At 42.3% G+C, this 23409-nt stretch overlaps 1 protein-coding gene and 1 long non-coding RNA gene across 2 annotated transcripts; both read right to left on the bottom strand.

Annotated features, from left to right (window-relative positions):
* Nucleotides 1–422: 422 nt before the first annotated feature.
* LOC147201224 (uncharacterized) lies at nucleotides 423–5976 on the bottom strand. Its single transcript, XR_015101633.1, has 4 exons — nucleotides 3302–5976; nucleotides 1963–2038; nucleotides 1787–1833; nucleotides 423–1593 (listed from the first exon to the last, which is right to left on the bottom strand). It is a non-coding gene; the product is annotated as an uncharacterized LOC147201224 (long non-coding RNA).
* Nucleotides 5977–13025: 7049 nt separating this feature from the next.
* On the bottom strand, nucleotides 13026–22280 carry dusp7 (dual specificity phosphatase 7). The gene is made up of 3 exons (XM_086118056.1): nucleotides 21432–22280; nucleotides 19296–19724; nucleotides 13026–17019 (listed from the first exon to the last, which is right to left on the bottom strand). Exons 1-3 carry the CDS (start codon nucleotides 21832–21834, stop codon nucleotides 16703–16705), a joined length of 1149 nt encoding a protein of 382 aa, XP_085974182.1. The 5' UTR covers nucleotides 21835–22280; the 3' UTR covers nucleotides 13026–16702.
* Between the last annotated feature and the right edge of the window lie 1129 nt (nucleotides 22281–23409).

Raw genomic sequence — 23409 nt, 5'->3', positions numbered from 1 at the left:
ACTGAGCTGAGCCTCTCTCAACATCCTGGCGGCGGGGGAGAGATGAGGAAGTGGCAAATGTTGTAATAGTAGACAAGAAGCATATCGCAATTTGGAGAAAAAAAAACAGTATCCAGGGACTCATGGGCTTGCATAAGGACATGAGAAAGAACATGGCTGGGATGTGATGACACAGAAATTGTTAAATTGGGGGGAAAGCAGAAGCGAGTGACAGATAATGAAGAACTTGTATTGTTTGGCTTCTGTTTAAGTCGAGCTGATGGAGCTTTTGGTGAGTTTGGAGAAAGAAATACATCATTCCAAGGGTATTATCTGTTTGTTTGACATGACAAGTAGCAGCATTACGAATTGAATTTCTTATTCGGGACTGGTGACACCGCCGATTCTGACACCAAATATTTTTTTCAGTTTTGAACCTCGTCTTTTATTGGCACATTTACTGACAAGTTCATTCAAATGGATGTAAAAAGGCAACAAAAAAAAGTCCTTACATCATACCATCTCTAACTGAGCCTTCGCAAATCAAATCGTATTCCCACACCCCCATTTATATATATACAGTATATAGTATTAGATTAGCCACCAGGCTGAGCTGGGAATACATTTTGTCATTAAGCAGCACAGACAGACTGGCCATGGGATTTGTAGATGTGTTGCTGCTCATTAAGTTTGCCAGCGTGCACACAAACACACACATACGCGCACACACACACGCACGCACAAACACATTTACACACACTATCATGTATCTCCTGCTTGTTGACATTCCAGATTCTGCATCTGTGCTCTCCCCCTTGATAATGGACTGTAATGAGGTGAGACGGACAGTGGCGAAGCATCCGGTGGTGAGGGTTGCAGAGGTTGCGGGGGTTGGGAGGGGGGGCTATTTAGGGGTAAGTGAGGAGCACGAAACAAAATCAGGCACAGTATTAGTGCATGAATTCAATGAGAATACCCGGTGACACGCTAATGAGATGTCAATGTGCTTAGAACATTGGTGATTATGGCAAGCTCTGATCCCTGCTGATTCGGTTGCGTGTAATTAAGTCCTTGACATGCAGTCGACACTACGTTTGACTCCACATAAGTGGAAATGATTACGACGCGAGTTTTTTTTTTTCTGTGAATGTGGTCATTGTTGTAGTTGTGTTTGGCAGTGCGTCCACTGCATGCAAATTTGGCTGCTTGGTGGGAGAGGACTGCCTTGCTTCGTGAAAATAAAAGTCACCATTTTATTTTCTTTATGGGGTTTTGGGATATTGATTGGGGTTAAGGTTAGGGTTTAGAGTTCCTGTTACAGTTGGTCTTAAAATTGTGGATAAAGTGGAGGGTGAGGTGTATGGGATTGGGCTATGTTTGGGTTTGGGATTAGGGTTCAGGTTTGGTTGAAGTCGAACTTTGTGGTTATGGTTGGGGCTTGGGTAAAGCTTCAGGCTCATACTTGCTTCAATAGAATATGGCGGTGCCCCAAGACATCATGATCATAAAAGCCATACGCAGCAACGGCCCTGCAGTCGTGGGTGGCGGTGTGAACAGTGCCTCATTTGCATGACAACAGTATCACGTCCTCAACACAGGCTAATTTCATTGAGGCTGCAAAAAAAAAAGACGAGTGTAAAGTGTTGCATTATTCTTTATATTTTGATTGTATTTCCTCATGGGGAATGGCTTTATTAAAAATAATAAAAATAAATAAATAATCAGACTACGTCTACGTTAACATTCCAAACATAACATGATGTCTGTGGTATTTCCGGACGGAAGTGGGACTGAGAGATTTACCAACCTTGTGATGCTGTGACATTTGTAATGTCAATGGATGTCCTCACGAATCTGAGAAGGCAATCAGAGTGCTTGGTTAGAGACCAAAATGGAGGGATTGAAACCCTTTTTTTAGACTCTGCTCCCAGTCCAGTATCTGTCGCTTTTATGAATGCGGGTGATGCGGAGGGATTCGCTTACCTTGGAGGTCAGTGACTTTCATTCTCCTGGCGACTGTCTGGTGAGTGGCTGAACTTGAGGCTTTGGTGTCACGTGACTGTCACAAAAACAACAACGTTTGCAGATTGCAGCGAACATTTCCAAGGCATTCGACATCTTTGAGTCAACCAGGAGGAGACCTCTTGACAGACTGAGGACACGCTCGGGGGTGGGGGAATGTCTCAAAAATATCGCCGGGTGGATCTTGAGGAGAGGGTCATCGACAACATACATTGAGAGTGAAGTCGAAACTCCAAACCCCCCAAAAGAAACCAAATATGATCAAGGCCTAAGGCTTCAAGAAGGCCTCCAACAGTCAAGCCCTTATTTTGAAATCTCACCAGACCTCAGATACTCTTCGGTTTCTCATAGATTAAAACAAGATGTTCCTCAAGCCATCTCCAAAGAATTGTCACGTGATCCACATTCCTGGCCGTCGCAGTAATAGTCAAAAGACCACCAAGGGGTCGCGGTTGTTCAACATTTTTCTAGCATTAATGAAAGAAGGAAAAGTTAGTTCAGGTTAAGTCTCTTTGAGGTAGAACACAAGGGTTAACCGTAAGCCCACCACGGACGTGTCCTCCACACAAAACAGATCGAAAAGCCGCACGTCTTTTCTTTTGAGCTCTTCAAAAGTATCAAGGATAGTTAAGAGCCTGGATCCTGATCCCTTCTCCTGCACGGACTTGGATGGTGATGCATGGTTGCATTTCAGCCATCTACATTTTGCATGATTTTTTTTGGGGGGGGGGGGGGGTTTGAGCTGAGTGTGGGTGGCAGTTATGCAATGATACGCTTCTTTCTCTTGAGCCGAGCAGCTATTTTAAAAAAGAAAAAAAACGCTCTATGAATAAACAGCCTTGTGTGAAGAACTCGGCTCAGGGTCGTCCTTACTGTACATTAAATAAACGTGGACTACCTCGACAAGGTGACTCATTTGAAAAGGGTTATAACACACATCTCGAGAGGCTGCGGGAAAGATGTAACATTAGGAAACCGGACGATCGTCCTGCGTGACAATTCAGCGGAGACACAGAGGGACGAATCTGAAATGTAGATTGGAATCAACGGAAGCATCTGCATTAATATGCATTCTCATATTCGTACGTGTCAAGTCGCCTCTGAGGAGAATCTCGGCGAGTTACGTAACATGATTGCATCCCAGCGCATGCCTTTGCACAAAGAGTTGGCATGCTGGCTCACATTTAGGCCGGAGGTGGAAGAAGGCTTTCCACAGCTTTGGGCAAGGAAGAAGAGCATTACAGAGGTGTTTCTAAAATCATCCACAAAGTCATTTTGGAACAAGACAACTGGAACTGACCTTGATCATTCAACAACTTGTAGATGGACACTCGGAGTCATATTGTACTGAGCAGCCAGGGACATCACAAATGTGTCGCAATGTCTCACATTTCCTCAGTTTCTCGCAGTTTTCCTCTTTGCCATCACTGGTTACCCCTCAGTTGAACATAGGAAAAAGGAAAACAGAGGCATAATACCTGATATGCTCACTGAGCGGAAGTCTGTCATGAGTTCTCAAATTAACTTTTGACTCCTTAAGTTGCCCTACGATTGGCTGGCGACCAATTCAGGCTGTGCCCCGCCTACTGCCCAAAAGACGACTGGGATAGGCTCCAGCACGCCCCGCGAACCTTGTGAGGATAAAAGCGGATCAGAAAATGGATGGATGGACTCCTGAAGTACAAGGAAGATTATTCTTACATACATAATACATAAGTAGAGTTCTCAATGGTGATCGTATTTTACTGAGCAGCCACGACGGAGACGTGAGTTTCATTCCGGCTATGCTATACATCGCAATAAATTACGTTTAACTCGTCAAGTGCGGCGAAGATATTGCCGACCATGTTTCACTTAGCAGCCAAGACAGAGATGCATGCGCCACTGCGTATTATTAAAACCCTCGACAGTACTTACTTTACATTTATCTGATGCTCCCGTGCTCTATTCGCACATTGTTATATCCTCAGATATTGTGTTGAATGGCCCGCTTTGGGACAAATGTGAGAGCATTTTAAAACATTTACAGTTCTACTCTTGACCATAACATGTGAAGTGTGATGACATCACAAGAAAAAAAAACAATCAAGGCCAAAGAAAAGGCAAAACGTGCATTTAGAGTTTATTCTTTGAAGCTCACTGAGGTAAAGTCCAGGGCTAAAAAAAAGTCATCAATTCGCAAGTTTATTGACAAAAATCATGTTTTCGCAAGTCTCTTCATTGTTTTGTTGACTATTTTTAGGGGGTGGGCGACTTTCTTGCTATGCCAGATGCGGTGTGAAAACTTGTCAAAGACACCAGCGGCCCTTCGTCGCTACATGAGGCAGAGCGATGGACCGAGATGGGGATAAAAATACTTTTTGCAGCCCAATCTGTCTGATGATATCCCAGATCGTTGCCAAGGCAACAGGAAGGAAGTGGAAGTAGAATAGTGGTGACGCTTAGCGGGACAGGCTAAACTGTGGCAAAAATAAAGAGTGTGAGTGATTAAAGCCTCAAGAACAGATGCTCGGTTGAAAATGTTTATTTTTTATTTATATTTTTTCTGTTTATTTTCTTTATGTTGGATATGAAATATGTCATTTGGGAAGCTGTGCGGATTTCTTACTTTGACCCCGACACTTTTGCGATAATTACCAGAGCACACAGGAAATGTATCGGATCTTCTCCTACAGGGCCCAGCCAATCAAATGGTTTATTTAGAGCAGTTTTGCAAGTGAGGCGTGCAAACAGCGAGGAGGAAACTTAAAGTACGTTGCGGTTAAAGGTGTCTGTTGTTCATTAATTTGAGTTGGTTTTATGCTTTCAGGCACTCTTGCATAGCTTGTTCAAGATCATTTTAGACATAATGTGCATTTTGTTCACAGTTTGAAACAGTTTGCAGCCGTCTTTATATTTTTGAGAGATTGTTTTGTGGAGAAAAAAAAATCCAAGGATCGAGAGCAACAAAACTATTTAGATACTGTGTAAGTTTTAGTGGACTCCAGTTTTGAGGCGGCAGTCCTGTTACAGTCAAATAAGGCGTCTCCTCCACTTCGTGGCTAACTCAGAGATTGGTTTTCGCCAATCAGGGGTTGCAACTATGCAAATGGCAACTACAAAGATGTTACACTGGCTTCCAGTCATCCGTTGAATTGATTTGAACACACTCCGCCAGTGGTCTATAAATCACTGACTGGTTTGGGTCCTGAATACATGAAGGAAATGCGAATGGAATGTAAACCCAGTGAGGTTCTGAAGTCTGCAGACTCAGGTCAATTAGTGGAGCCCAGCCATCAAAGCAAACATGTTGAAGCAGCATTGAGCTGTTATGCTGCATGCAAAAAGAATAATTTGCCATTGGAAGTGAAGTCAGCCCCAAGTATAAATCCTTCTAATACACAGATAGCAACATATGTACTTGGTGGTGTAATTTCACACAGAGACCCAACCATTTCTATACTGTACAAACAAGAACATGTTAATTTGTCATACCTCCTATTTAAGAAATGTTGAAATAGTCTTACTAGTTTGATGTCCTAATCAACAATAAACATTTTTTTTAATCCTACAAAATGATATCTTTTTCATTCTTTTTTTCACTCTTGTGTGCGGTTCATTCGGGCAAGTTCCTCCGGTTTTATCTGACCCCCTTGGATTACCCATCAACTTGCATAATCAGCCTTGCGTCAATTCTCCACTGACCCTAGATGAACCGAACCCACATCGAGCGGACGGTATGTTGATTCCACTCAGTGGTCAGCAGGGAAGCTCACTCAAGCGAAGAAACAATGCGGCGCAGCCGCCACGGCGGTACTTTCGTCCCAGACGTTACGCATGTAATCATTTTGCGCGACATATGGTTCAACTTTCTTGCTTTGCATGAGGAAATACTCAAGGTGCCAGGAAGCAATTTGATTAATTTGCATTCCAGAAAAAAACCCGAGGAAGTCAGAAAGGTTGTGCTGCTAGGTAAGTTCATGTCAGACAAGGATTCCATCTGTATTTATCGAATTATACAGTCTATTCATTCATTCATTCATCTTCCAAACCGCTTGATCCTCACTAGGGTCGCGGGGGGTGCTGGAGCCTATCCCAGCCGTCTTCGGGCAGTAGGCGGGGGACACCCTGAATTGGTTGCCAGCCAATCACAGAGCACACAGAGACAAACAACCATCCACGCTCATACTCACACCAAGGGACTATTTATGATGTTCAATCAGCCTGCCACGCATGTTTTTGGAATGTGGGAGGAAACCGGAGCACCCGGAGAAAACCCACGCAGGCCCGGGGAGAACATGCAAACTCCACACAGGGAGGCCGTAGCTGGAATCGAACCCGGTACCTCTGCACTGCGAAGCTGACGTGCTAACCACTGGACTACCGGGCCCCCTTATACAGTCTATATTGTCTTTATATATTACATTGGTAAAACAACTTTTTTTTTTTCATCCATCCAAAGATTTTCTGTAATGCTTGTCTTCATTCGCGGGCAAGTTGGAGCCTATCCCAGCCGACTTTGAGTAAGAGGTGGGTTACTCATAGGGACCCGTCGCAGGGCAGATATAGACAAGCAACCTTACCGATGGCCAAATTTAGAGTTTACAGTGAACCTCACATTCATGCATTTGGAGGTGGGAGAAAGCCAGCGTACCCAGGGGGGGGGAACGCGCAAGCACAGGTCCAAACGCTGAACTGTGTGGCAGACATGCTCTCCATTTGTCCACTGTGCTGCCTTTGTCCACGTATCTTTTCATACAAAATATGAATAAATACGATAAAACTGATTAGGGTTGTTCACATTATTTCTTCAAGTTTCAGTGCGTTATTTTCGTTCCCATACCAAGTCCAGCACAAAGTGCAGTCTCACTGCGCATGGGTGGAATTTTCTATCTTTTGGTATTTTTGTAAACAGGAGGAGGTAGAAAGTGGTGTTGTGGGAGTGAACACAGCCAATTTTTTTTCTAGCCAATGAAAGCGGTTCCGTTAATTCCCTTTCCGTTCAGCGCAGGAGAGGCGCACATAGTCTTTGACATTGTGGGAGCAGAAATAGACTTGATGGAGTCCAATCAGAAGTAAAGTACGTTTATAAGGAGGCGCACACAGACCTCCACGGTTGGATGATGTAAACTTGACCAGGGCGATCACAGATCATTGCTGCGATCACAGATCATTCCACCCCAATTCTTTTATTGTCTTATACCTGGTTTCACCTGGTCTAAAGTCTAGTCTGCCTTCAGTCACCAAATTGTCAGGTGGGTCGAGAGAGTGTAAGAGAAACCACACTGGGTGCGCCAGAAGCCCCTGCATGGCACAGCATGGTTTTCCAAATTCCCTTACATGATAAACTAAACATGACCCGCTACACAAAAAAAGATGCACATGTTTTTACGCTGTAAGATCCATCTATCTATCTATCTATCTATCTATCTATCTATCTATCTATCTATCTATCTATCTATCTATCTATCTATCTATCTATCTATCTATCTATCTATCTATCTATCTATCTATCTATCCATCTAGCTAGCTATCCAGATAGCTAAATAGCATTTTGTGGGTATAGCTAGCTAGATGGCTAGCTAGCTAGCTATACCCACAAACTGTCAATGCTAATTTTTAACCTTTCAGAGGTTGAGCGCCACACTTTATCACCCGCCTCTGCATCTCACCCTCTTTCTGCTGTCATGTTACCGCAACGGTACGCCAAAGAACAATAAGGGGAGGAGGAGGAGGAGGAGAAAGAGGAGGGGAAGGAGGAGGTCAGGAAGGAAGGAAGGAAAGAGAGTGTGGGTCCGGCATGACACAAAGCAAGGTCCATAGCAGGTATGCCTCGAAAGGCCAGAGTCTCAGGTCCATCACAGAGACCGTATTCATTTTATTCTGAACACAGGCACCCAGGGGGTTGCACATTTTAAGACTTATCTTTATCACATTTTATTTTTGTCACCAAAAAAAAAAAAAACGGCATTTGAACAGATGTGTATCAACTTTTTCTATCCACCGTATTTGAAGCGAAAATGAAGTTCAAGATCAATTAAAAGGACAATTATGGAGAGCTCATGTGACAAGAGGCCAAAAGGGAGGAACAACAGATTTTCTTTCATTTTCACATCTTCTGACGTCCCAATCATTTTGTCAGAGGGTTTATTTGTCAAGCACAAGGAAGTACTGCAACTCCTGTTGTAAGCTCAATCAAAGTTTCTGTTCACATGGCCAATCAAGCAAGTCCAACTTTGGCCTGCAAGATAGCGACTGGCAAGAGGGTCAAGAGAGATAAGAGGCCCCTGTGAGTGTATGTTTGCTCACCGGGGCTCAAAGTCAAAGTCAAACAGTCACATGACGCCTTTAACGGCCATACGCTTCCTGTGTGACGCCATAAAAAAAGTCGTACGAGTGACGTTCGCAGGCGTGGGCGTATTGTGACCGGCCATAGTGTCATTATGTTCACACCTTTTACGAGCTCGTTTTGTCAGACGTGATGTCAATGAGGCAAAGTTCACCGGAGTGTACATTTGGATAGTGTACACACTTACCTCAGGAAGTAACTATATACCGAATGAAGATTGCACTCGCTCAGCTGGGCTGTGTGCAAGTACACTGCCACAATATAACTTGATGCAGTACAAGAACTTGTACAGCTTTCAGAGTGTGTTTACGCTCATTTTTTTGTGATTTTATTGTATTTCACCATCATTTAAATGTGCTTTGAGATAACTCGTCATTGTCAGTTATTTCATTGCTAATGACTTTAACTTAAGATAAATGTTATTTTAATTTACTTCAAAAAACATTTTATTTGTTTTTAATTCAATTTAATATGTTGTAATTTGTGTTTTTAAAATTTAAATTCATGTACATTTCTTTATGATACAAATTTAAAATTATTCAAAATTGTTTTTTACACCAGCAATATCCAGAGCAAATCAAATTCACCATCAGTTTGTATTTACTTTATTCTAGTTTAATGTTATTTTAGTTTTTTCTCAATGTATTATTATAATTAATGTATTTTACTTGAACTTACTTTCATTTTTAAAAATTAATTTACAAACTTAATTTCCATTTATTTTAATGTGTTTTATTTACAATTGTTTTGTTTCATTTTGATTTACTTTTATTTATTTTAATCCCTTTTGACTTTATTTTCTTTTGCTTTTATTTCAATGTATTTTCTTCTGATCTATTTTTATTCATTTTTATTTACTTCAGTTTAAATGTTTTTGATCTTGATTTATTTTTATTTTTATTGAGTAATCAAATTTTACTTTACTTAAATTCAAAACATTTTACTTCAGTTTACTTTCAATCTATTAATTTATTTACTTTTATTTCATGTATTTTATTTTATTTGCATTTATTTTTCTTTCTTTTGATTAACTTTAATTTGGTTGACATTCACTTTTATTTTCAGGTTTATTTTAATTTACTCAAATTGAAATCATTTAAATAACTGCGCTCTGTTTCCATGTAACACAAGATCCCAATTTCATTTGAATTGTTTTTTACTAAACTTTCATTTTCATACTTTTGAAGTTACGCAAAGCTTTTGAACCACTTGCGAGACCTCAGTTAGGTTTGCATCAAAAGGTTAGTTCTTGGGTGTGCTTTTTGCTTTTTCTTTGGCTTTCTTGTGACACTTTCTTGTGACACTTAAATTATGGAAGGCAAAGATGACTACATCTCTTGAGACCTCGTCTTTCTCAAAGAGACCAGTTCAAGGACCATGAAAGAAGCGTGTTTGTTGCGCTTTTACTGTGACTTTTTTTTTGTGTGTGTGACGATAACCATTGAAACTGATTGCTTTGTACGAATGCGACACTTGTGGCTCTGTGCTAGCTTCTAAGTAAAATATGTCTACATTCATAATGTTCAATAATAAAAAAGGACTAAATGACTGACTGTATAATTTTTGTTGTACCATTAATATTGAAAAACTTCTTTTTACACTTACATGGCAGTTAACAATCTCAAATGTTATTATTTTAAAAGCACAGCCTGTATAGTTATTACAGGTTTTATGATGGTCACCGTTTAAAATGTCACTTAGGTGTTACAACTTTACTGTGTGTAAAGGTCCCCCCCCCCCCCCCCCCCCCCCCCACACACGTTCCTCTTTGCGTTTCCTTTTTTTCTGACTGACAAAACACAGATTTTCTTTCAGGGTATTCTCAATAAATGTTGCAATGCCTGTTTCAACACACACAGACGCGTGCTCACACACGCACACACAGTCAAAGAAATACGATGACACGCTTGCTTTCCCTTAGATTAGACATGTGAGGTGAATTAAAACGAACTTTTTATTTACTGTATAGGCCATATTTTAAGTCACATTTAGGATTATTATCTTCCCTACTAGTTGAACAAGAAGTAAATACTTTCAAATTAAAACCAAGTGAAACTACTCAACATTTGAAGATGACATGCTAACACGCTAGCACTAGCATCAATTTGCCAAAGCAATTGATGTTTGATTGTAAGGTCAATCCGCCAAACATTTCCTTGATTGCGTTAAGTTAAATTTCCGGTTCTATGGTTTTCATCACATATTTCCGCGTTGACATCACCCATCCTTTTCTTCTATGGCAACATTAGCTCCCAGAGATATCGCGCCTCGCTTGTTCCCGTGGCGTAATTAATTCCCGGTTTTCATTATCTCGCATTAAGCAGCAGAGACATTACCTGTGTCACATGAGGCATGATGGCAACAGGGGGGGAAAACCCTTTCGTCGCGTTGCCAGGTAACCAGTGAGCGACCAGTCAGCCGTCATTATCATCTCATCCTCCTTTTCGCTCTGCAAACAGGATGGTGGGGATCGGAGTCATTTCCTGTTCGGCTCCCCGTGATCTGATTATCTAAAAGAGAGTTTGAAGCCACAATTAATATCACACCACTGCAAATTACAACCACAATTATTCACTTTTTTTTTTTTAACAAGAAAGTATATTTTTCTTTGTGGAGGCCAGAACGTTTTAGGTGAGTTGTGAAACATGTTCGTATGAGCGGAAAAAGAGGAAATCAGTTGACAAACAATGACTAAATAAAGGAGTCTAGGGTTGGACTGCTGACTCAACTACTTGGCAGCTTCTTCCTCATTTCCTGTTGTGAATATATGTCACCACACTGAAAATATAGAGCGTATTTTTGATTTCTGTTTGTCAAGGCCTTTATGCGCTAGTCTAGTCTGTTATAAACCAAGCAGCAGCTTATGCTTGAACTGTTTCCATCAGTACTGCGTGACACTCTGGATGCTCCGTGTCCCCAGTTGAAGCGGCTCGAGCACGTTCTGGCACTCTTTTTTTTTTTTTTTTTTTTTGGGCACTCTGAATTAACGAACGGCACATTTGAACAATGCTCTGAGTCGCCGAATGGTCAAAGTGAAACGGAGCACGTTCGGAGCATGTTTTTGAACGCACACAATGACTTACAAAGTAAAATATTCATATTTCCACTGATTAATATGCTTAATATGGCATAAAGGTTGGTCAACAACCAAAAATATTCAATGAAATGTTTTTTGACTGGTTGTACAAGCACAAATAGGTGGAAAAATGTACTTGCATTGTCTCAAATTTTAGAGGCAAAATGCCACCAATCTGGAACCCTGCCTTAGGACAGACAGGATGCTACAATTTCCTGTAGTAGACATGGGACAGTTCCATGTTGTGCCAAATGGTGGAGACTTGTTATTTTTTTTTGTTTGTTCATTTGTTAGCTAGCAGAGTATTTACTGGTTCATGGAGAATACTGTTATGCGAGACGCAAAAAGGTAGGAAAAATGGTGGTGCAGCATAGGCGACTTAGGTTTGTTTTTTTGTCGTTTATTTTTTGTTTGTGTTTGTCGCTAGGATACTACTTCCTGTTTGGTAAGAATGAACTGGGCAACAGGACTGTGCCACTGTTGATTCTGGAGGAAGGCCTCCAACCCAACTCAAACGTTAAAGAAAAAAAAAATTCTGAAGTGGAGTAATGTTGGTGTATCATATTTGTGTTCATCAGTGTATTAGCTACAAGGCTACTTGTTGTTTAAGACAAATGAACTGTACCATTGTTGATGCTGCAATGGGACTACCAAGACTCAAATGAAAACGAAGCAAAACAAAATTACATTAAAAAAAAAATCAAAGAAAATTGGAAAAAAAAATTGTGGTCCCTTGGATTTTTTGGGAGTTATCGGGTTACTAAATGATGTAAGATGACAGGACTGTACCGTTGTTGAACCTGGCATGAGAGAAAGCTTCCATCGTATGGGTGGGCGACAAGACTTCCCTTTTTGGCTAGTTATCAGACTATTTGATGATGTAAGATGATAGGACTGTATCATTTTGGATTCCGGAGTGGGGGTAAAACTTTCCAACATGACTCCCCCCAAAATTCTGAAGTTCTGAAAGACTGTGGCACATTGAATGCATGAACTTTGACTTTGTTGACTAGCAGGCTACTTACTAGTTCATAGAGAATAATTGAACACAAATGTTTTGGAGTGGAGGAAACGGTTGCATCATGATCCAAATGTTAAAAAAAAAAGAAAAGAAAAAGTAAAAACGATTTATTTAACAGAAATTTGTGAAGAAAAAAAGGTGCTATAAATTTATGTTTGCTCGGGAGCAGGCTACTTCCTGGTTTATGGAAGATTAATAAAGTCAGTTGGCAACCTTTTTTCTATCTTTTACTGTGAGGCCTGAGAATTTTTTTTTTTTAATTGAAAAGAGTGGAAAGCAGCTGTGCAGTGCAACTAAGTCGTCTTTATCCCGTTGTTAGTTTACCAAGCAGCAGGCTACTTCCCAGCTCATGACAGATGAGACAACAAGACTGTACTATTATTGATATTGGAGTAGGGGGGAAATGGTTCTATCATGAATCAAATGAAAAATAAAAATTCAAACTGGGAAAACAAACCGGATGTTCATAAAGCTAGCAGGACATGTTAGGCTCATGGGGTGATGACATAAACTGGTGATATTTTAGACCGGGGAGAGGAAAAAGAGTAAATAACTCGTCAATAAGCAGATAGGTGTAAGAATGGAGGGCAACAACATGCTAAAGAAAAAATATGTCAATATTTATTACAGTATAACAAGTGTGGTGTGGTTTTCAGTACACTGTACAGTACAATACATTGGGCCAATGGCGTTCATTTTTTTTCCAACGTGGCCTGCCTCCTTCCCTTCCCTCGCCCACACGCTTGCTTGTTGTGTTAAAAACAGCACAATACAAATTGACCATTCAAAAAAAAAATGGCCATTCAATGCAACACGATGCATGTCCCCAAATAAAAATCCCTGAAAATTCCCTCATTGAGGTCACCATTTTTTTTAAATCATTGACTTTCCTTTTTACTTTATACCATTGAATAGTACCTTCCCGTCCTGAGCACATTGACACCTAGATGTGGCTACAAGTTGTTAAGGACACAGAAACGCCCGTTCCCGTGATGTGGCAGCGTGCACGTGTCGCCCCCCCCCCCCCCCCCACACACACACACACGGTTTTTTTCTCCATTGTTATACATATATATAAAAAAATAAAGAAGAAATGAAAAGAACACATAGGAAGAGCAGCTCGGAAACAACAGTTTTACAAAATGAAAGCTGCGTACTGAAATGGAGTCCAACACCGTTAAGTGTTTTTTTGGGGGGTGTGGGTTTCATTCTCCACTTTAGTGCTGTAGTAGAACAACAACATTTGCATATCAAGTCATAACATATTCAATATATATTTATATTGTATATATATTAACATTAAAAGGCCACAGGAATAGCATAGAGCACATTAAAACTGAACAAGACAGAATTGGACCTTAATGGCCATTAGATTACATTTCCTTGATTGGGTAAAGGTTGAACAATCAATTTGTTTATCAATATGATTTAATAGTTCTGAACTCCTGTTTCCACAGCAATAATGTTGCCAGTGGGAATTTCTCCATTGTGAGATAAAGGTTTTCTTATCTTATAGTGAAGATTAGTCAATGACTAAATCCTTACTTTGAATTAATGAGCCAATGGAAATCAGGAAGAATTATGCCCAATCTCAAGTGCCATTTGGTAATTATGCTATTGACAAGAATACAAAAAAAAAAAAATCAGATTGGGGCATGCGGCGGCCATGAAGCAAATGCGTCAATAAAACACCCTATGATTTCATCAATACAGTACAAAAGGACACATTTCATGTCTTTTTTTTTTCTACACAGAAAGAGTCCTGGTGTACTGCAGAGTAAAAAGACAACCATGTGTGACCCGTGGCAGTGGAAAAAAACCCAAACAAAAATAATGCATTCTGCTTACACAGCGTTCTTGTTAAAATTGAGATACAAAGATTTTCAACAGTCAGTGTTAGAAAGAGTTCGTAAGGCCAGCTGAGACCAACCCTGCTCACAACCGACCGCTAAACACAACAGTTTACGATTGCAGACACTGAACCTCATGCAAGAAACTGACAACAAAGTTGCTGTTGTAATTTTCATTAACAAATTGCAGTGGAATCAGAATGTTTGGAATTTTGGGCGCATTTGTTACAATCCCCAAAAAAAGTGCCTTTTTTTTCTTAGCTAGCATCATGTGGATAAACTAGCTAATGTCACTAGAGAACATATTGTGCCAAAGTCTGTGGTATTGTCAAAATTGAAATACTGGAACAAATGGAAAGCTGTTCTTTTTCAGCCTTTACATTCAAAATCCACTCATGTGCTTTAGTAAACATGACGCTAAGTAGGTTATAACATCTAGAATTTAACCAATTTAATATTTTTTTCCCTCCCTATTTTGACGGCTACCAATTAAGCTAACATCGCCTAATTTAGCTAACATCGCTCAATATGCTAAGATGTAGCCAGTCATGTATCATATGCTAAATCTAAATGAACCAAATCGAGTAAAAATGTTAAAAACAAAACAAAATCAAAGTTCGTGCATGAGATTCAGCACACGTTCAGGCAAAAGCTACACACTTCGCTCCCGCTACTGGAAAAACAAAACAAAACAAACAAAAAAAACGGGGTGTGGTGTGTCCATCTTGAATCGGCAGCGGGAGTTGACTTCAGTCAAAATCCTCCATTTAGTAAACTAACAACAACAGTCCTTGTTTCTTTTTTTTAAAGCAACATCCAACTAGTGGCTGAGTCATACAGTACCGCAGCATGCTCAGGTATAAAAAAAACAATATAGATCTGGTTACTATTCACGCTGTAATATAGAGATATACTGTATATGTATGTATTTATATCCAATATACACTCAAGGCTTAAGGGTGAATGAGAAAACGTTCATTGAAAACCAGTGGGCCTGTTCCATGCCCAAGTTCAGATTGACATGAGAAGAGCCTCAAAATGGCCGCATTGGAGCTGTAACATAAGCTTCTCTCACAGTACCCACAACGCCACGGTTCCCGCTTTCAAATAGCATCCAGCAAAAAAGATGATGTCAGAGTCCCGCCCGATATATAAAATATGTGTTGGACAAATCGCTTTTCACGCAACAGGGCAGAGGGGAGTGATTGTCGGGTGTTAAAACGTCACTCCCATAACACGGTGTTATGGTCTTCCCCAACATAAAGGCACTGACCCACCTCTGTTATGACTGCGATACTACTTCTAAGTGGACTCATCTTACGGCTCTAATACAACCTCCAAAGCTTCACACCCCCCCATTTCTGTGTCGAACCAGACGTAAGACCTGGCTTTAACATGCTGTGTAAAAAGGGGTTTGTACATATTCAAGAAAGGAGGCACTTCTTTGCCAAAGGTTGCCAAGATAAGCTAACTGCTGCCCTCCACCCAAAAAAGTCGGCGACGTTGGAAAAACTGGTTTGGCAAAGCCTCGCTTATGGCACGATGACACAAAGCAGGAAGTTGCGAAAAAAACAAAACAACCGGTACTTCTGGTTATAAGGATGTAGCAAAATGTGAACTACAGCTGGTCAAAAGTCAAACGGAGGCCTAAGCTTTGGTCCTTTTAGCAGATCACCTCAGGACCGGCCTCTCCTCGCCACCATTGTTTCTTTCGTAGCTGCATGTCAGTGCCATTAAGCCATTGGCTACACAACTGTGCAAACTGCATCGGACCACCAAAGACGACGTCCCCACTTTTCCCTTTCTTTGATTTTACAATCTCACTGTGTTTGGACAAAGTTACTATTTTATATATATATGTGTGTGTGTGTGTATATATATATTATATATATATATACAGTATATATATACTGTATATATATGCATACACAGAGAGAGAGAGGGACAGAGCGATACATGGACTAGATTTGTTCATAAAAGCACACAAAAATATACCCAAAAAATGCATATAGACATTTCTTCCTGCTATAACAGCACATAAGTACAAATGTGTGTGTGTGTGAATTCCTTGGTTTTTAAAAACTCTACATTCAGTAGAGACATTTTCCAAAGACTCCACATGCTGCGGTTATGAGGGGGTCACCTGGCAAATGGGGCACATTTTGTGTCCCCGTGCACCCCCCCCCCCCAAAAAATCTTTGTATTTAGAAGTCTCCTTGGCTTAATGAAAGCGGTCCTTCGCTTTCTATAAAACTTGCCGCTTACGAGGCGCCGTCTGCGACCTCGACTTTCCCGTGGTCCGAGCTTCCCGGAGCTAAAACATTCATCAAAGCGGCTGCTAGCGCCTCCAGCGCAACCACGTGGTTACTGTGGTAACCGGATCACCTCAACCCAAAAGATACAGGGGTGGCACTCCCGTGCGGACCTCACGTGGACTCCAGCGTGTCGAGTTGGAACACGTTGTGGTTGGTGGGCGTGGTGAAGAAGAGCTGCTCGTTGGTGGGCGAGGCGGCATGGTTGTCGCACGGGCTGTTCAGCCCCAGCGTCCGCTCAAAGTCCAGCAGCTGGCCCATGAAGTTAAAGTTGGGCGAAATGTTGGACTTCTTCCGCTTGACGAAGTCGTAGGCGTCGTTGAGTGACAGGTTGAGCTTCTGCATCAGGTAGGCCACCGTCACGGTCACCGAGCGGCTGATGCCGGCCAGGCAATGCACCAGAATGCCGCATTTTTTGGAGCGCGCCTCGTCTGAAGAGGGGAAAAAACAAGATGAAGGCAATTGCAGAATGGAATGGTCGAGGAGGTTCCACGGGGGAGGGGGGGGGGGTTGTCGTTAAAAAAAAAATTAGATTAAATTTCTGTGTTGATTACGAATCTGCCCTAGTTTTTTTTCTCTAGCACATCAGGTTATCATCGTAACAATCATAACATGTAATTTTTTTCTCTGAAACGTCAGCTTGAAAATACAATGCCTAGTTAACATTCGTATTGTCCAACCTTTCATAGGTTAAACTTAAAAACTAAAACATTTGAAAAATCTAATGTGTGGGGGGAAAAAAAATGAAATATTTTTTTTTAATCAGCGCCAAAAACATTGACACAAAGCAAAAGAAAACAAAAAAAACTTGTGCCACTGTGCTGCTATACTGTCAAGCTTTTATTTTGAAGGCCTGAATTTTGACAGGATGTGTTAGGCCGACGTTGCTCCGACTTGACCGACTGTTGCCGAGCAAACCGGGAATGTTGTTGCGTTAAAAGAAGCTGGAATTGTGAAATAAGCTATTCTGTCTGCTGAACCCCTTTTTCACAATACGACAAAGTTTAGAGTGCCAGCCGTTTCAAAAGAAGGTGATAAAGACGACTCAAGAAAGAATTTGTAGCAAAGTATGACTTCAGGCAGGGTAAATGTGATGTTAAATGTTCATTTATCCATGAGTCAATTATATTTATTCCACACTGGCTTCCAGATGTAAAACTAAAACTGTTCTCAACAAAATTTTGTCTGAAATGGATGAATCAGATTAATACGATCTATATTGCTTTGTTTTTTTGTACAAAAGTCAACTGGGCTTGGCTTCAGCTCAACGATGTTCCAAATGACGACAAGCAATACAGAAAATAGATGAATAGATGATTTTAAAGGCCTTTCCAAACTGCAGGAAGGTAAACAACAACAACACACCACTACTTTCAGGGATATGGTGCTTCAAGACAAAACATGAACTGTACGTTGCCGTTACATTATTAACAAGCTGCATCTGTCTGGCCCTCTGAGGCTTTGCGTCGCTCAGGCCATTAGACGAGCTTCTCTTATTGCTGCCTCCAGACGCCTCCCGTGGACACCAAATTCAATTTGTGTGTGATGTCTGCTCACTTAAAAAAGAAAAAAGAGGAGGGAGGGAACTGGAAATGGTCATGCGGCTGTCTAAAAGCATCCACAGCAGACTCGCAAGTCCAATAAGACGATGTCATCATTGACTTCGACATCACTTCTTGGCCTCCTTTTGCAGCTGAAAGCTTTGACAAGAATGCGCTGCGAGTGCCAACAGTGATTATTAGCACTAGGCTTTGGCAGAAGCCGCGCGTCCTCACACAGCAGCATTCCCTCTTCTCACAAAGCACAAATACGGTGAAAAACAAACGAGAGCAAATTCACGCCAAACAGAAAATGGTTTTCGGTCACTCTCAGTGACTCACCCGAGAGGGAATTCTCTCATCCTTTTGGGATTGAAGTCAAGTGGAATGACTGGGGCCGGCCAATACGGAATAACTGTGTGATTTAAACATTGTGGTCACACATGGAAAGAATCCCTATGAATTGATTGATTGGTTGGTTGTGCGGTATTGACTGCTGATTAAAGCCCAGAGCGATTCAAAACAAACAAACAAGAAAAACACGTTTTGTCATTCATGTTCAAACTGTAGGACCTGCCAGTCGAATATCATTCATTAGTTTTAGGTGGAAAAGCATCTCTTTCTGATCCCATCTTAGGCCTTGAAATTGAATTTTTGTTTCTTCTCTTTGCAAAGGCGTGAAAAGAACGGACAAATTACCGACAACAGAGACAAAGACGTGACAGAGGGATGCGACAATCATTTTCTCATGTGTACCGCCGCTGACAGAAGTTGGTGTGGAAACACAGACGATCTGACAAAAGAGGCTGCCGTATTTGAAAAACTATTAGGTGCACCGTATTATTAGGTGCAATATCCATTTGTTTTTTTAAATTCATACATAAGATGCACGGGGTCATAAGGTGCATTGTTTATGCGAAGCATTATATTATATAAACGTTTATTCTAATTGCACCGTATGTTTATTTGACAGTTTGACACCCACGTCTCCTACTTTGACCCAGACACCGGTGCTGATTAGTGCACACAATTGTTGTAATGGTCTGCTTTGTCTGGTCTCGGTGTAAAAAGGCATGCCATTTTTCATTGTTGTCATGTTCATCATTCATAGACTGAGCAGATTAGAATGACAAAGCTAATGGCTGCATCAAAAGGTGAGCCACACTCACCGATGAACGAAATGGCCTCCGGGAAAAACTGCGATAGATTCTGGCTCCAGTGATCAGAGATGGGGATCTGTTTGTACTTGAAGTCGCCTTCGTGTTCAAACATGTTGGGCAGGTTGGGAGTCACGTTGAGGATGTATTTGATGTTGTACTTGCTGAGCACGTCCAGGTTGGCCGAGTCCTTGGCGCAGCCCAGGTACAAATACGGTAGGATCTGGACGGGGAATGCCGGCTGGTTGCTGGGCAGCGGGCTGCCCTCAGACTCGGTGGCGCTACCCGGTTCGCGGTCGGACTCTCCGTCCGAGCAGTCGGAGCTGATGCGGAGGCCTCCCAGGCCGAGGACAGAGGATGGCGGGGAGCTGCTGGGGCACGAACAGTCCAAATTGGTCTCGCACTGTTCTGGGAACTCCGACTGGAACTTACTGAAACCTCCTGTGGGAGAAGGGGGGGGGGGGGGGGCAAGATTAATGTTTAGAAAGAAATGGTGACGTTTGATGGTAAGCACAGAATTATTTCTATCGCATGGGAAAGGATTTACTTCGCGAGTGTTTTGCTGCTTCCTGAATCTTTTTTTTTTTGTTACCACTGAAACGTACTAGTGACTTGGGCTGGAAGGTTACAGAAAAACATGAGTCATGATGATTTTGATGGATATTGTAATCATGATGAATACACATGATTATTCATTGATTCACAAAGCCCTTCCAGTGATGTGAAGTCACCTTGCACTTCGTGTGAGCGGGGGCGTATTTAGTCATTTCCATTTCTCCCCACATCCGTGTACTGCAATGACTTTAAATATTTGAATTCTTTCAATATCGTATCGAGGTGCATGATGCAGGTATGGTTTCAAAGTCAGAATTTCATGTTTTGCTTTCAAAAAAATAAATAAATAAATGAGCAAAGAAGCCCTAGCGGTTACGTAACTACCTACCAGAGCTGTGAGACAAGAAAACAGCTGGACACATGTACTCCATTGAGAGAAGCAGAGTGGATGCTCGCTCGGCTCAGCGGACTTTTTGTGAATGGCACATGCAGCTTGTGGCTCCAGTGGCGCATACACACGGGCACGCACACACATTCAGACATCTGCTAGTCGGTTCGTGTGGTATTATTAATTACACAATGCACTTATCTTCAAATAAGCTGCCTTTCTTTGTTGGAGGATATTTCACAAGAGCATTGAGCAAACTTGTTGACACTGTTCATTCATGAAAAAAAAGAAGCATGTCTTTACTAAAGAAGAACAAGGCTGCGCTGCATTTAAGTGGAACCATATTTAGGCCCACATTGATGTTTGGTTAGGCTGTTAAAATGCACAATCTGCAATAGATCTTAAAGTTATAAGGCAGTTATGTGTGGTGCATTCTTTCTTAAGCAATCCAATGAAGCGACTAATATGGAATGACAACACATTTGGAGAGTGGATTCTTCATTAATAAACAGCCATTGAAAAAATCACTTCTACAGGGTGCTCAGAAATTCACTGCGGCGTGATATTTTTTTTTTTTTTTTAAACAAACATCAATACATAATACAGGAGGTACATAGCATCCTATCCTTATTTCAGAAAGGTAGCAGGTGAGCTGGAGCCTATCCCAGCAGAGAGAGGGTCGAGAGGCGTGGAAAACACTGGAGCAGTTGCCAACCAATCAAAGGGGATATCATGTACAAACAACCAGTCAAACTCACATTCACACGGATTCACAACTGGGAGTCCTCAATTAACCTTAGAAGCATGCTTTTGGAATGTGGAAAGCAGATTGAGTATTCACATGCAAACTCCACACAGGAGAGCCTGAGCCCGGATTCGAACCCCCAACCTCAGAACTAGGCGGATGGCCTAAGCACTTGTTTACTGTGCTACATGTTGAAACATGTCAGTTAATAAAAATAAATGCACAGACATATTGATAGGTGAGGTGCAGTAAGTATATTGAAACGCCACAAAAAACGGTCTCTTGAATGTTATTTAGTGTTAAATAAGTAGAAGACAAAGCAATAATTACGGACATAATTCAAGGGAAAAAATCGCATTAAAAATCAAGTGAGTGGAATTTTAAGTACAAAAAAAATATCTTTCTAATGTATTTGCCATGGTTGACAAGAAACAAGCAGTAATTTCACTTCCAGACTCACCTTCCAGATAGAAAGCCTTGCACCCGTCGTCCCGGAGCTTCTGCAGGAGCAGCCCCAGCACGGAGGTCCCGAGCCCGGACTCCAGTCGCTCGGGGCCGGCCTCGTCGTACAGCAGCACCACGTCGCTTTTGCAGCGCTTGACGAACTTCTCCTTGTCCTCGTTGTTGGGGATGATGGAGCGTATGGGCAGGTTGCCCTTCTTCAGCCTGCGCAGCATGAGGCCTGGGATGGCCACGTTGATGGCCGCCTCGATGTGCGACGACTCGTAGAGTTCGTGCGGCCGGCAGTCGAGCAGCAGAAGCGCGGCGGCTCCGGACTCCAGCTCCTCCTGCAGCCACTCGGCGCTCTTACTCATCGTTACGGTCACCATCGCGCAGCCTCCCCACGGGCGAGGGCTTCTCATCGGGAAACGGTGTGTGGGAACCCACCGGTGGGACTTTAGTGTGGTGGAGGAGGGAATGAGAAGAAATCGCGATGCTAAACTTCACTTTTATCCTCTGGTCGCCACCTCCACTTCCACTCAGCCGACACGCTCGGATCCAACATGCCACTCCGCTCCGGGCAGGCTACTCAAAGACGCGGAGGCTTCTTCCTCCCACTCCTCCAGCCCAGCGACGTCCATTCGAGCTCCGTCAGATAAAGAAATAACACCCAACCCCCCCTAAAAGAAATTAATGGAGTCGTTTCAGGGCAAGCCGTCCGGGTCCATTACGGGTGTTCGACAACGATTAAGAATGAACCGAAGAGCGGCTCTGGTTCCCCGCCTGAGCACGAGCAGTAAAAGAGGCTGGGAGAGCTCCGGGAGAGGGGGCGGGGCGTGGAGATTTAAAGGGGCCGATGCATAAGGCTTCTTTCTCTGGCCATTCACGACAAATTTGCCCCCCCCGACGATCATCAACCTGCCCTTCAAGGAACGTTCAGACTTTGCTGAGGAACACACACAAAAATGGAAGGAAGAATCATCCATCCATTTTCCGAACCGCTTAATCCTCACGAGGGTCGCAGGGGGAGCTGGAGCCTATCCCAGCCATCATTGGGCAGTAGGCGGGGGACACCCTGAACCGGTTGCCAGCCAATCGCAGGGCACACACAGACGAACAACCATGCGCGCTCACACTCACACCTAGGGTCAATTTAGTGTGTTCAATCAGCCTGCCATGCATGTTTTTGGAACGTGGGAGGAAACCGGAGCACCTGGAGAAAACCTACGCAGGCCCGGGGAGAACATGCAAACTCCACACAGGGAGGCCGGAGCTGGAATTGAACCCGGTACATCTGCACTGTGAAGTCGACGTGCTAACCACTGGACTACCGGGCCGCCTAGGAAGAATCAGTGAGGTCAATTTGGATAAACTACACATTTTCAAACACCTTTATGTTTGCAATAATTCTGTACTGCAGTGGGCATCTTTTGGCTTTAAAAAGCATACAAAAACAATAATTTTGTACTGTATTGAGTGGTTTTAGTCGAGGAGTACTTCAATTTAACGGAGAGTCGTTATTAACGGACAACCCCTCCCACTGTTCAATTGAGTTTCCACTCGATTTAAATAATGAATATCTCAGGTTACTCACAAATCTACGTACATAGTGGGCATACAAGATCTAGGCGCAGTTAGGTGAACACAAAGCTGGCAGCCATGATTTATTCTGTGATATGAATGAGAGTTAAGTGAAGTCCGATGATTTCCCACAGCACAACTGATGATGTCAGTGAGTGGGAATCATTGATCTGATTGCGGGATGCTGTTTTGCTTTGTAAAAGTGGCTCACTCTTCGAGTACAGTCACGGTCCACTGAAGGTAGAGGCCAGAGACGATCTGTAATTATACACTTTGCAAGTCATTTAAAGGGTCAAACAGTGCACACTCGTATCATGCACCGTTGGGGGCCGCGGCAGCTGCTCTGCATGTTTGTGGCTGGGGACTGCGGTCAAAACTTTGGATGTGGTTATTGCCGGTCTACGGGCGGCAGTTAG

Source organism: Hippocampus guttulatus, chromosome 8 (genome assembly GCF_054856545.1).
Source record: "Hippocampus guttulatus isolate MCC_2025c chromosome 8, RoL_Hgut_1.0, whole genome shotgun sequence".
Taxonomy (NCBI): domain Eukaryota; kingdom Metazoa; phylum Chordata; class Actinopteri; order Syngnathiformes; family Syngnathidae; genus Hippocampus; species Hippocampus guttulatus.
Note: the sequence above shows the minus strand (reverse complement) of the source record. Positions and strands in the feature narration are given on the sequence as shown.